The sequence below is a fragment of the Caretta caretta genome, chromosome 1 (genome assembly GCF_965140235.1).
Source record: "Caretta caretta isolate rCarCar2 chromosome 1, rCarCar1.hap1, whole genome shotgun sequence".
Classification (NCBI taxonomy): domain Eukaryota; kingdom Metazoa; phylum Chordata; order Testudines; family Cheloniidae; genus Caretta; species Caretta caretta.
The window spans coordinates 6,429,411-6,444,312 of NC_134206.1; the positions used below are offsets into that span (position 1 = coordinate 6,429,411).

The 14,902-nt window shown below is 46.3% G+C and overlaps 1 protein-coding gene across 1 annotated transcript; it reads left to right on the top strand.

Annotated features, from left to right (window-relative positions):
- The first annotated feature begins 11,482 nt into the window (after positions 1-11,482).
- LOC142073345 (olfactory receptor 51G2-like) lies at positions 11,483-12,453 on the top strand. The gene has a single exon (XM_075132861.1). It carries the CDS (start codon positions 11,518-11,520, stop codon positions 12,451-12,453), a length of 936 nt encoding a protein of 311 aa, XP_074988962.1. The 5' UTR covers positions 11,483-11,517.
- Positions 12,454-14,902: the final 2,449 nt, after the last annotated feature.

A 14,902-nucleotide genomic window follows, 5' to 3' on the forward strand; every position in this document is an offset into this window, starting at 1 on the left:
ATTCCTTCTGGGGCACCTGGCACTGGCCACTGTCTGAAGACAGGATACTGTGTTCGATGGACCTTTGGTCTGACCCAATATGGCCTCCATAGAGCTGGATAATAGCCCTAACCTGCCTCACAGAGTTGATGAGAGGATAAATACATTCAAAAAGTTATGTGTGAATGTGGATCTGACACACAAGAGACCTTGCAAGAGACTCAGACCCAGATTCCCTCCCTGGCCCTCTGTTTGTGCAGCCCTAGCAATGCAAAGGGGTGAAAATGGTACTCAGCTCCCGCACAGAAGCACGGCTGGCTCCTATCCCAGCCCAGCCCAGCCCATTCACTGTAGGGTGACCACCTTCTCCAAAGGAAAAAGTGGGACACATGCAGAAGCCCCACCCCCTCTGTGACCCCCCAACTATGCCCCTCTATTTCTCATTTGACGACCCTCTCTCTGCCCCGTCCCTTCCCCCAACACCCCACTTCTGACACTCCTCTTTACCTGAGGCATCTGGCTGGGAGAAAACTGTCTGAGCACAAAGATCAGCTTCATGTAACCTGTAACATGACCATGGCTCAGAGCTATGGTGACTGGGCCCATGCTCACAGAGGTTTCAGCAAAGGCTGCTTCCACAAGAAAGGGGCAAACAGAGGGGAAGATGCTCTTAGGGACACTGGGAAACTAGGCTGGGTACCAGGAGCTCCTTGGCATCCGAAAAGAACGTAAGTTGGGCCAGTTCTGTTCCTGTATCTTCAGAGCAAACCTGTCTAACTTAACAGGCAGCTCTCATGTGTCTACATTCATCTGTCTCATGTATCACTGCAAGTTATTTTTTAACCACTTTTCCTAATGCTTTTTTCTGCTTGTTAATAAACCTATTTGTTTTAAGGAGGCTGGGGTGACTGTATCGCGCTGGTCACAAGCACCCGAAGGGAAGAAACTGAGGAGTGCAGTCAGACCTGCGTGGTGAGAAGCATTTAGCATAGAAGGGGTATTGTTCCCAGTTCAAAGAGTGGGACAACATGAGATTCCCCTAAAGAAGGGAGGGGAAAGGGACCATATATCTTTGTTTTACTGTGACAATACCAGTTCTTCTTGGTGAGCGTCTATCCTTGAGTGCCTTTGAATATTCAGAATAGCAGCTTGTTCAGCTTGCAGCCAAGATAAAGATCCACTCAAGACAATGATTCATAGAGTCAAAATATTAAAGGCCAGAAGGAGCGAATAGATTAGAGGTATAGAACAGCTTCCGTATGAGGATAGATTAATAAGACTGGGACTTTTCAACTTGGAAAAGAGGCAACAAAGGGGGGATATGATAGAGGTCCATAAAATCATGAGTGGTATAGAGAAAGTAAATAATAAAAAGTTATTTACTTGTTCCCGTTATATAAGAACTAGGGGCCTCCAAATGAAATTAATAGCTAGCAGGTTTAAAACAAACACAAGAAAGTATTTTTTTCATGCAACACACTGTCAACCTCTGAACCTCCTTGCAAGAGGGTGTTGTGAAGGCCAATACTATAACAGGTTCAAAAGGAAGCTAGATAGATTCATGAAAGTTAGGTCCATCAATGGTTATTAACCGCGATGGGCAGGGATGGTGTCCCTAGCCTTAGTTTGCCAGAAGCTGGGATTGGGTGACAGGGCATGGATCACTTGATGATAACCTGCCTTTTCATTCCCTTTGGGGCACCTGCCATTGGCCACTGTCAGAGGACAGGATACTGGGCTTGATGGATGTTTGGTCTGACTCACTATGGCCATTCTTATGTTCTTCAACTCATGCTGCGAAAACTGGTAGATGCCAGTTATGTGAATAGAAAAAAAATCTCCCCTTTACTGGAGGAATCTAGGGGGGAAGGATGTAAAACATATATTCCAGGCAAAGTTCACTCTTTGCCAATAAGTAATGAAATTGCATTTGGATCATGGGAAAACAGAATCAAATGTCAAAGCTCAAATACAATCTAAAGCATAAGAATAAGGAAAAATATAAAGCCAGTATCCGAATTAAGGTTTTGGATAACGTCAAAGTTATTCATACATATTTTAAAGTAGAGGTAAAGGCAATGACAGTGGGGGAGAGGGGGAACCACGATTCATAGAACTCCGTGGAATCTCCAGAATTACAGAAAGGCCCTGCTCGTCATCTCACTGCCACACCTATGCCAGGGGTATTCATCAACCAAGTACAATTCGTGCATAAATTTGTTTTACGCTTTTTATTTACCAGCGTGTTTTGAGTAATGTGTCTGGGGAAAATCTCAGCTCTGTGTTCAAAGGCTGTTGCATATCTTTCCCGGTGTATGGATACCTGTGCAGTGCAAGAGAGTATAATTCTGGGTTAATACGCCAGCAAGGGCGCAAGGCAGGGGAGCTGGGAAATTGGCTGTTGTCTTCTGCCTGTGTGCAATTGGCTTTGGTAAAGCACTCAGGCATCTTAGTTGGGTGTGTGGCACCACCTACTGTCGTGTTGGGTGATAACAGGGCCTGGAGAGGCTGGCTGTGTCACCAGCAAAGCAGAGTCGGATTGGCCAACTCAGCTTCCTGGGTTCATCAGTAATCTCCATTGAGTGCACGGAGATTACAAATGAACCCAGGAAACTGAGTAGCACATTCTGCCTCCTCAGCCACACTGGAACCTACATGGCACATAAAAATAAGCAAAAATTTCCCTGTGCACACCCCACAACTGGCATCCGGAGGTCACAGCTGCACCAGGGGAGGCTTAGCCTGTCCTGGCATTTTATATCCACCACCTCTGGTTCCCAATATTCAGCTAGTTTTTCTTTTGACTACCTCCGCACATTGAGAAGATGTTGTCAGAGAAGTTTGTTGTAAAAACTCTGTGATGGGTTGTCCCCCCTGGGGTGCAGTCTGGGAGCCAATGGAACTGTTGAGCCCCCTTATCCAGTCAGCTGGGCTGGCCTCTCTCACACTGCTCTGCTGGCTTCTCCAGGCAACGCTGTTACCCAACGCGAGAGCACGTGATGCCACACACCCAACTAAGCTACCTGAGAGTTTTATTCCAAAACCACTCAAGGACAAACAGGACACAACAGCCAATTTCCCAGCTCCCCAGCCTAGCACCCTTGGTGGAGCGTACACCCAGATTCATACCATCTTGCACGGCACATAGATCTGCACAATGCAAGCTCATTAATATAGGTCACCTTCCACTCAATGTGGAATAGATAGGCTGTGACCTTTGTTTACAGAACTGAGCTTATGGATCCCCAAGAGAAATTGGAGACTTTCCATCTGCCTCTCCCTCACAACATAATGACGGTTGCACTGATGGAGTCTAAGGCTGCACTCTGGGTATAGAAAGTTCAAAACCTCCTGACCAGTCTAGGGCTGGGGTATTGTGTCCATCCGCTACTCTAACCAGGCTCCCCATCTCTGTACAGCCCCTTCCACCCTGTACAATGCTCCTTCAGCAGTTCCTGGGGGCAGTGGCTACTGTGATAGGACCAGGTCACACATCTCTAATGAACCTGTGCTATCCGGGAGCTGGAGAGGGTCCCAGAGCAGTTGTGGAGGCCCAGAGATTGTGGGGAGGTGGCCTAGCTACCAGTGGTCACTGAAATTTGTGTATAACTTTGGGTCCCTCTGGATCCTGGGGCCTCCTGTTATGCCTCAGGGAGAATTGCAGGACTGGAAGGGACCTCAAGAGGTCATCAAGTCCAGACTCCTGTGCTCATGGAAAATCTAAGTATTATCGAGACCATTCCTGACAGGTGTTTGTCTAACCTGCTCTTAAAAATTACACTGATGGAGATTCCACAACCTCCCTGGGCAATTTATTCCAGCACTTAACCACCCTAACGGAGAGGAAGTTTATATCCTACTGGAAGGATGCAAGGAAATTCCAAGTATGCAGCCTTGTAGACTCTCCCTTTCCGAGCTTGCACCCTGGGTGTGTAATGCAGGAAAGGGGGCTGCCGGGGAGAAATCTGATCCTCTATTAAGTATTAGTATTATTACTATTATTTATTTCAGCAAGATCACAGCTGTGACAGCATCATCATTACCGCTCAGCTGCCCCCGAGGGACTAATCCGAACAATAGGAACAGTGATGAGAAGCCCAGTTTCCAGGAATAGAGCCTGCAGCAGGGCTGGAGCTGCAGTCCAGTTGGGTAGGATCACCGCAAATCCCCTGTGATTTGGCCTCCTGCACTTTGCCATTGGCCGTGATGGGGGTTACAGCTGGTGCACACTGAGCCAAGCAGCTGAGGATCCCTGATGGCCAAGTGACCCCCCAAGGGAATATGCAAGCACGCTTCATAAAGACAGCTGCCTCCCTATCTGAACAGAGACTGCCTGCTGCCCGTGCTACCTCTCTGATGCCTCCTTGTCCTTTAGGGTGAAGACCTCTGGTGTCAGCGGCTCCCCTTCTAGCAGGAACTGGGTACGTTGGCAGGTTTTGCTACCTTACAAATGCAAAGTGGAGGGGAAAGGCTGCAAGCTGTTTACATGTGTCGATGTCCTGTGCTGTGTCAGAGGACTCAGCTGGGCTGTTGGGTTGACTCAGTGAAAGGCTGGTAGAACTGGGGAACTTGGGAACCCCTGCACTACACCTGCCCAAGCTCCTCAAGGGGCTATTGAAGCTACACACAAATCTGACATTCAAAGAGAACTTGAAGTGTTAAAGAACCGCAATATCCCCAATGAGATTTTATCAGTGGGTCCCATTTCTGGAAGTACGGTGGAAGTACCAAAAACTGTTTCTAACACTTATATTCAGGGTCATGCACTCAATAACACTGCAATACCTTTTAAAGACGTCCTAAGAGAACCGAATTGCTGGTCAGTGTTTCAGCAAAGGAGCAAAGAATAGAGCTGAGGTGCAGGATAGGGGAGTGTAATAAGGGTTGTATGTAATTGACACCTATCATCTCTTACATGAGCATGGCTGAAGTAACTTGCACCCTCAACTGGATATAAGTGCAATCCTAGTGTTTGCACTATTCACCTTGTGACGCCAACCCCTCCCCTGCCCCTCTGACTATGTTTGCTTGTAACTTGCCAAATACCTACCGACACTTGCATGGGGAGAGGATGCAGATCCTGTGAGGATAAAATGAAGCCTGTAGGATGATCAGACTCTCTGGAGTCAGTCAACATTGGCCAGGCAAAGCACTTCAGCTTCTCTATGAAGGGATTCTTCTAAGTCAGATTTCAGAGGAACAGCCGTGTTAGTCTGTATTCGCAAAAAGAAAAGGAGTTCTTGTGGCACCTTAGAGACTAACCAATTTATTTGAGCATGAGCTTTCGTGAGCTACAGCTCACTTCATCAGATGTATACCGTGGAAACTGCAGCAGACTACATATACACACAGAGAATATGAAACAATACCTCCTCCCACCCCACTGTCCTGCTGGTAATAGCTTATCTAAAGTGATCAACAGGTGGGCCATTTCCAGCACAAATCCAGGTTTTCTCACCCTCCACCCCCCCACACAAATTCACTCTCCTGCTGGTGCTAGCCCATCCAAAGTGACAACTCTTTACATAATCAAGTCGGGCTATTTCCTGCATAGATCCAGGTTTTCTCACATCCCCCCCACCCCCATACACACACAAACTCACTCTCCTGCTGGTAATAGCTCATCTAAACTGACCACTTCTCCAAGTTTAAATCCAAGTTAAACCAGAACATCTGGGGGGGGGGGGTAGGAAAAAACAAGAGGAAACAGGCTACCTTGCATAATGACTTAGCCACTCCCAGTCTCTATTTAAGCCTAAATTAATAGTATCCAATTTGCAAATGAATTCCAATTCAGCAGTTTCTCGCTGGAGTCTGGATTTGAAGTTTTTTTGTTTTAAGTCAGAGTGTATCACTGGGAGCATTTGGTAGAGAAATGTATTCGGGCCTAGTTCTGGTCGAATTTACACATATAAATCTGGAGTGATGCAGTTGAAGTCATTATTACTGAATTAAGAAACTGGCCCTAAGAATTTATCCCTCTACCGCAAAGAGACAATGGCATAATGTAGAATCTGAGGAGTGGAGAAAATAATCTTTCTATCTAATCTATCTATAATATAATAATAATATATATAAAAAATTAGGCAAGGAAACCATGGGTGGTGTTGAAGCCTCAACTGGGGCAGGCAGGCCGCCAGCCCCACCCCTTCCACAAACACCCATGGAGCCAAGCCAGCCCCCCAACCGCCGCAACAGGCCGTTCCCCAGACTATTGCCCCCAGCCCCAGAGCACACCAAGCTCCCCAGCCTCCCTGCTCCCAATTTGAGGTGCAGCCCCAGCCTCTCTGGCCCTGGAGCTCAGGGTCCAGGCAGCCACGTGGACCCAGCTGCCAGCCCCAGCACCAGAACAAGAGCAGCCTGCCTTCCCTTGCCTTCCTTACCCTCTGCCCATGAAGGAAACACATTAATAACTAGCTTCAGTGCAGGACAGGTGAATACAATGACCATTTTCACTATGCACTTGCCATGTGTTTACGCATATGTCATGGTACTGTGGGCCACACTCCAAAGTGGAGGGCCAGAAGGGGTATCAGTGGAAAGTCACAACTGCGAAATCACACAGTGTTCAAGTAGGCTGCAGAACTCCCAACAACAAGATGTTGTTAGGCAAAAGGTTTTTTTTCCCCCAAGAATTAGGCAAGCCCAGACAATACTGAAGGGGGTTTATTCATGGTACGGGGAAGACTGACAAGCAGCTTTGAAAATATGGTGCCATAGGGGCCAGTTATATACATTTTCTTATTAATTTATTTGCATTTATTTGTACATACAGAGACAGACATTGTTACAAATCAAGAGAGAACAGTGAACAAAGATAAAAATAGGAACAGTACGTACATATAGAGTTTATCCTAATTGCATCAAACGTTTATGACTACCTTGCGGGGGGAAGGAGGCGGAGTGCGGGGAGGTAGGGATGAGTGCTTACAGATATCCAGGGGGCTGTGAAGGGAGGGTTTGTTCTGTTCTAAGACCTGAGTTACCAGGAGGGCATTGACCATATAAGCTTATCAATTGTTTACAATTGTCCGGGTCCTTGCTACTGAATGCTACTGAAGCATTCCTGCTTGTTCTGTGGTGTTTGTCTTAGCTGTGAGCTAAATTTTAACTTTTGCCTGACAATGCCCTCCTGTTGACATATTGAACTTTTAGATGAGATAAAGTTAATACTTTAAATGCTTTGATATGCATGACTTCTTTTAGGGCTGCCCAAAGGAGGTGGGAGGGAGGAGGGAGAGGGGAATTGGGGGAAGGGGGTAAAGGTAAGAAACATAGTAAGATTTTTAAGCCTGTGTTTAAAGTACTCACACGTGACCAGAGAGGTTAGTAACACAAATATAGAAGCAGCAGAAATTGTTGGTTGGACAATAGTTCATTGGGAGATGGGGATGTAGCATGCATTATGAATGAGATTTTTAGATGGGTGATAGTTGGATTGGAGAGTTGGATTTGAATGCGACCTTTGGTGATGTGGTTATGAACGGTGATAAACGCAGATGCAGCAGCCAGGACCACTTTGAGTAGTAGCTTTTTGGCCAGTTGAACCAGTGTATTGTTTAGGGTTAGGTTGTTATATCATTGAGGAGCCGCTGTTATTTTAGTGAACATATGGCTGGGGAGGTGCACATTCCCTGGGATAAATGAGTTAGTAATTTGCAGGCACTGTAATGGTTCGTACATGTAATAAAATGCAGCAGTGATGAAACACCACTGAGGAGCGGATATTTGTACAGCAATTTTACCATTTGCAAGAGGAAGGACATCCACAACAACAGAAGAGACCAAGGTTAAAGGACCAAGGGTGAAACAGGAATGCACGATGTAACTGTCCGTTTTTGTAAGCATGATAGGTCCCAGGTGGTTTGGTCTGGGGGTAAGCCAAGTGTTTCTTTTTTTTTACTCATTTGCAGCTGCCTTTTGTAGGGAGTTGCACATACTGGCCAGCTTTGAAACAGGTATTTTGTGTTACATGTACCAAGGGCAGGTCCCAGGAGGCTGCATCAGATATGTTTGACAGCAGGATTAAAATGGGGAGTCACATTTAAAAGGATACAATATAAACAAAATGAATTTGTTTATATATTTTAATTTTGGTTTTATGAACTTATGTTGGAATGTTTTGCACTTTTACAGAGGTTTTTGTATGGGCCAATACCATGTGCGTGCCGGAGTATTTTGGCTGAAGTACCCCGGGGTTATATGTTCTTACCATGACCTGATTTCTCTCCTCTACATCCACCCAAGAGGGGGTTTCTGGAGGGTCCTGGGATTAAGAAGGTGCACTTCCACAAGGAACCAGTATGCCTTGCTGAAGTATAGCAGAATAGCAGCTTGTTCAGGTTGCAGCCTTAGGTGTGAGAGGGTATTGCTTGGTAGGTGGAGGGAGTGGGAATAGAATATCATAGAATATCAGGGTTGGAAGGGACCTCAGGAGGTCATCTCGTCCAACCCCCTGCTCAAAGCACGACCAATTCCCAACTAAATCATCCCAGCCAGGGCTCTGTCAAGCCTGACCTTAAAAAAAGGGAGTTGACTGGTAACTTGGATGGGTGGGCAAAGATGAGCAGGCAGTGAACTGCAAGACAGCTTATTTTTTGCCCAAACCCAGGGGAACCTGGGACATAACACCTGGGAAAAGGGTTCAAGGTATCCCAAGGGAAAGCCTCAGATTTGGCAGTGCAAGAGAAGAAAGAAATGTATTATCTCGGAGAGGAATGGTATGAGTACACATACGTTTATTCGGAACTGTACTTTGAGTGAGGTTAAGAATTGCTGCAAGGTCGCAGAGGAAGTCCATTCCCAAAATAGTCCCCTGTGCATTTGGAGCTATGTAAAGAAAAGACTGAGTCCAGAAGAATAGATTAGATTTTATATGAAGAGGATAGCTTTAATAAGCTGTGAGTTGTGCACCTCCTCCACACAATGGTAATATCCTGTTTAGTAGTAAGGAGGGGGAGGTCAGTAATGGAAACAGAGGCATGTGCATGGCTGGCCCCTTATCCATGCCTGTAAGTGTGGCCTCGAGGGATTTATATTTGCATTAGCAGTACTTACAGGCAAAAGTGTGTGTGTGTGTGGGGGGGGGGGGGGTTGATGGATATGACCGTGTCATGGAATTTAAAAGCCTGACCAGTTTTTTTTTGCTTAGGTGTGAGTAAGGCTTGGCAGCTGGTTCACATACCGTTTGTGGCCGGTTGCCCAGGGGTACTTGGCTTGAGCATTCAGTCAATGTCCTGTGTTCCCACATACAAAACACATGTGAGATGGGGGAAGGGTGGGGACAGGATCAGGACCAGATTGAAAGGGCAGGGAGGTGCTGCACGGCTTCAATTGGCCATGATTTTGTCCCTGACTAGGCTTTTGGGTCTTGCGCCTGCAGTTCTTTTGGGTATGCCCGAGACACCCACAATTGTAGCAGGCTAAATTACTTTTGCTGTTACCACAGAAACGCGAGTAGCCTCTGTCCTTATTTCTTTAGCTTGTTTGGCTTTGCATTTAGAGGCCCACATACAGATGGATTAATAATCAGAGCCTGGGTTCACTTTTAAATTAAGGGCTGTTTGCAAGTGAGAGTTAAAACCTTTCTTTAAGGTTTTTAGAAAGGCCTGATTCGTTTTCTTTGGGTCTGCAATGCCTGCATTGCTGGGATACATTTCCCTTTTATATTTTTAAAATATTGAGCCGCAGCCTCATTCTTGTCTTGCATGCAGCCCATGATCGGTCCCCAATTACTGGCTTGTTCCCCAAGGCTTCCTGAACGGCTTCCTTAAACTCAGTGCAGGCACGGGTCATATCATTTTAAGATTTAAATGTAACAGAGGCCCAAATGCCGTTTCGGTGTTCTTTTGTAAGGATTTAGGCCCATGATAGATCAGGGCATTTAGCTTTTTTTAAGATATAAAGATTCCTGGGATGTAACGTATAGGTGGCTTAGTTTTTTTCAGAACATTTAATTTGGGGGTTTGGGTTTTAGATTAGGGAGATTTTTTAGTAAGCCCCTCATTTCCCTTGTGCTGAGAGGAGTGTACTTATCAGTATTATGAGCCAGTCTGTTTTCACCTGTCCCGGACCACCCATTATCTTGATTTTCCCTCTTGTGTGCCAGGTTCCAATTTTGAATTTGTTTTTTAAGGTGTTTCCAATTAATTTTATTTTGTTTTTTTATTAGTATCGCTCCTTGAGTCAGGGTCAGTAAAAATACCCTTCTGTTTACTGCAGCATACATTCTGGTGCTCAGTACCTGGCAATGCAGCCGTCGCCTCCAGCGATCCCCACACCCCAAAAACCCTGGCAGTGCAGCCTTCGCCTCCAGTGATCCCTGCACCCGGAAAACTTGGCCACAAACACACGCACATTCAGTCCTCTTGTCTGTGTGTCCTATACGTGGTTCCTATTAAAAAAAAGGGGTGTGAAGGGGTGTCCCAAACCAAGGCGTGCACTAGAGGTCGTAAGTAAAAGGATACTCATCTCTATTCCTGGATGTGAGAAACACTCTGCGGATTCCCGATCACACCCTGCTCGCTGAGCCAAAACTGTTAAGCAAAAAGATTCTTTTCCCCAAGAATCAGGCAAGCACAGACAATACTGAAGGGGGTTTCTTCAGGGTACCGGGAAGACTGACAAGCAGCTTCGAAAATATGGTGCCATTGTGGCCAGTTCTACACATTTTCTTGTTAATGTATTTACATGTATTTATACATATGAAAACAAACATTATTACAAATCAAAATAAAACCCTAAACAAAAATAAAAATGAAAACAATACGTACATATAAAGGTTATCCTATCTGCATCAAACATTTATAACTACCTTGCGGGGGAAGGAGGCAGGGTGGGGGTAAAAATAAGTGCTTACAAATATCCAGTGGGCTGTAAAGGGAAGGTTTGTTCTCTTCTAAAAGCTACATTAGTGGGCAAGCATGAACCATATAAGCTTATCAATTGTTCACAATTGTCAGTGTCCTTGCTACTGAATGCTATTATAGCATTCCTGCTTTTTCTGCTGTTTCTATCTTAGCTGTTAGCGAAATTTTAACTGTTGCCTAACAATATCAATGGGCTCGAGAGCTTAACAGGTGTCAAACAGGGACTGGATGTTTATATGGGTAAACAGAAAATCCAATTACAGTAGTGAGGACTTAACAAAAAAGCTCTTAGAAGGGCTCTAAACCTGCCTAATTTATACTACAATAGATGTCTAATTAGTGGGTCTTGGGGAGAAACTCTCCCTGGGAGCAGGTTATCTCACAGCTGCCTATTTCAGGGCTTCTTTCACCTTCTTCTGAACCACGTGGTACTGGGTACTGGATATGAGCCTAGATGGACCACAGGTCTAATCTAGTCTGGCAATGCCTATGTTCCTATTGATGGTGTAAATCCAAGACCATGCTTTAGGTAATCTTCCTTGAGCTCCTGGGAGTCTCTAGACTTGCACTGAGATCAGAACCATGTCTCATTAAATATCATCTACTCTCATGGTTTTTTTTTTCTTTCAGGAAGGGTATTTCAAAAGTCCTTGGACCTCTCCAGTATATTATGTCAGCTGTCAATGACTCCGAATTCAGCTCTGCTCTGCTCCTTCTCACCGGGATACCTGGGCAGGAAGACTTCCATCTCTGGATCTCTATCCCCTTCTGCTTAGTGTATGTTATTTCAATAGTAGGAAATTCAGTCATTCTGTTCATTATAAAAACAGATCAAAGCCTCCACGAGCCCATGTACATTTTCCTTTCCATGTTGGCCATCACAGACCTTGCCTTATCCATATCCACCATGCCTACAACCCTGGGTATATTCTTGTTTAACTCTAGGGAGATCAGTCTGGATGCTTGTTTTGCCCAGTTGTTCTTCATTCACTCACTTTCATTCATTGAATCATCGGTACTCCTGTTGATGGCCTTTGATCGATTCGTTGCTATCTGTAACCCACTGAGATATGCTTCTATCTTAACCCTGCCAAGAATTGGAAAGATGGGACTGGTGTTTGTGCTAAGAGGAGTGACCTTAATCTTCCCACTCCCCTTTCTCCTTAAACGGTTCCGATATTGTCGAGCCAATGTCCTCTCTCATTGCTACTGTCTGCACCAAGAGGTCATGAAGATGGCTTGTTCGGACATCACAGTCAACTACATCTATGGCTTCTTTCTTAACATCTCCGTGGTGGGGTTAGATTCACTGTTCATCTTCCTCTCATATGTGATGATCCTCAAAACAGTGCTGAAAATCGCATCCCGTGCGGAGTACCTTAGGGCCCTGAACACATGTGTCTCCCACCTCTGTGCTGTCCTGCTCTTCTACACACCACGGATTGGCTTGGCTGTGATACACAGATTTGAGGAGGGCTCTCCTCCATTGCTCAAGGTTCTCCTGGGCTACATCTCTCTGTTTGTCCCACCACTTATGAACCCAATTGTGTACAGCGTGAAAAGCAAACAGCTTCATGCAAGGATAATCAGGGTGTTTGTCAAGTGAAGGGAAAGTTCATCACTTGGCCCCAGGGCCAGTGACATGGGAGATGAAAAACACAGGCCACGGCCACCTATTCTATTCAGGACCTTACATCCGAGATGACATGATCTACTGAACTCCACTCTGTAAAGAGAGGTTCAGATTGGGTATAAGGCCTGGAAAAATGGGAGAGGGGCTGGTGAGGGAGGCTAGCAGACTGGGGGAAGGAGACCAAGGCAGGTAGCAGCTTTTACAATCTGTCTGTGTTCATGGAGAGCCAGTGGACCAGTGAGATGTTTGCTCATAAAGAGCCGAATCGGTGCCTGCTCCAACCTCAGAATTCCTCTTGATAGAGTCAGTAAAGAGAAGGGACGTGGATGTTGTTCCCCATTGTACCTGGCCTGTCACTGTCCCGTCTCTGGTTAAACATCCATGAGCCAGGGAAAAAGGCTATTAAAATGTTTAAAAAATCATTAATCATAGTAATGGGGGATTTCAACTGTCCCCATACTGACTGGGACCATGTCACTTCAGGACGGGATGCCAAGATAAAGTTTCTTGACACCTTAACTGACTGCTTCTTGGAGCAGCTAGTCCTGGAAACCACAAGAAGTTGTGAAGGCCAAGCCTATAACAGGGTTCCAAAAAGAACGAGATAAATTCACAAAGTCTGAAGACAGGATACTGGGTTCGATGGACCTTTGGTCTGACCCAGTGTGGCCTCCGTAGAGGTGGATAATAGCCCTGCCCTGCCTCACAGAGGTGGCGAGAGGATAAATACATTCAAAAAGTTATGTGTCAATGAGGGTCTGACACACAAGAGACCTTGCAAGAGACTCAGGCCCACATTCCCTCCCTGGTCCCTCTGTTTGTGCTGCCCTAGCAATGCAAAGGGGTGGAAATGGTACTCAGCTCCCGCACAGAAGCACGGCTGGCTCCTATCCCAGCCCAGCCCATTCACTGTAGGGTGATCACAGTGAAAAAGCAGCACACATGCAGAAGCCCCACCCCCTCTGTGACCCCCAACCATGCCCCTCTTCTTCCCATTTGAGTCCCCTCTCTCTGCCCTGTCCCTTCCCCCAACACCCCACTCCTGCCACTCCTCTTTACCTGAGACTCCACCTTCTCTTCAGGAGAGAAGCCAGAGCTGGGCCATGGAAAGGGCTGCTCAGGGATCCAGAGCCACTGTGAGGAGCCCCAGACCCTCCTCCTATCCTTGGCATTAGGCTGAAGGGTCCAAAAGATCCCCCAGCCTGCATCCACAGCCGCCAGTATGCACCGCCTAGGGAAGGTGGAGAGTCTGGCCTCCCTATAGTAGTCTGTGCTCTTAGGGCACCTCTTACCATGGCCTAGCTGCTGCCTAGCCAAGAGGAGGAGGCTTGGTGGAAGTGGAGGAGTAGGAGGAAGGGCCTGGTGCAAAAAGACGAGGTAGGAGGTGGGGCCTCACAGCAGTAGTGAGAGGATAAATACATTCAAGGATGCTCAGATACTCTGAGAGAGTAAGATCAGGGCGGTGTCAGGGTTCCACAGACCAACACCTCTGACCTTTGTCTATAAAAGGCTTCTTACCACAGCCTCCTGTGACAGCTGGCCTCTGGGAAGCTCCATGAATCCACCCCTTGGTGTCTGTGGCAGATGTGGGGGTGCTCAGGGGTAACTGCGGGATAGGCTGTGGATTTATGAGCGAGGGTTGGAGCATCATGGGATGGCTGGGAGGTTCAGCAAAGTTACCAGACTTGTGTCTGAGGTGAGATTTGGAGTGTCATGAGGTCTAACTGTCAAACAACGGGTCAACAGACATGGGGGGCCCTCATCTTAGACATCTAGCTGGGAGAAAGCTGTCTGAGCACAAAGATCAGCTTCACCATTTGGCTCTGTAACATGGCTATGGCTCCGAGCTATGGTGACTGGGCCCAGGCTCACAGAGGTTTCAGCAAAGGCTGCTTCCGCAAGAAAGGGGCAAACAGAGGGGAAGATGCTCTCAGGGACACTGGGAAACTAGGCTGGGTACCAGGAGCTCCTTGGCATCCGAAAAGAATGTAAGTTGGTCCAGTTCTGTTCCTGTATCTCCAGAGCAAACCTGTCTAACTTAGCTTGCAGTGATACATGAGACGATGAGTGTAGACATGTGAGAGCTGCCTGATATTTTTAAACCACTTTTCCTAATGCTTTTTTCTACTTCTTAATAAACCTATTTGTTTTAGGGAGGCTGGGGTGACTGTATCGCGCTGGTCACAAGCACCCGAAGGGAAGAAACTGAGGAGTGCAGTCAGACCTCCATGGTGAGAAGCATTTAGAATGGAAGGAGCATTGTACCCAGTTCAAAGAGTGGAACAACATGAGATTCCCCCAAAGAAGGGAGGGGAAAGGGACGATATATCTTTGTTTTACTGTGACAATACCAGCTCAATAAGAAGTGACGCAATATTCAAATACAATCTAAAGCATAAGAATAAGGAAAAATATAAAGCCA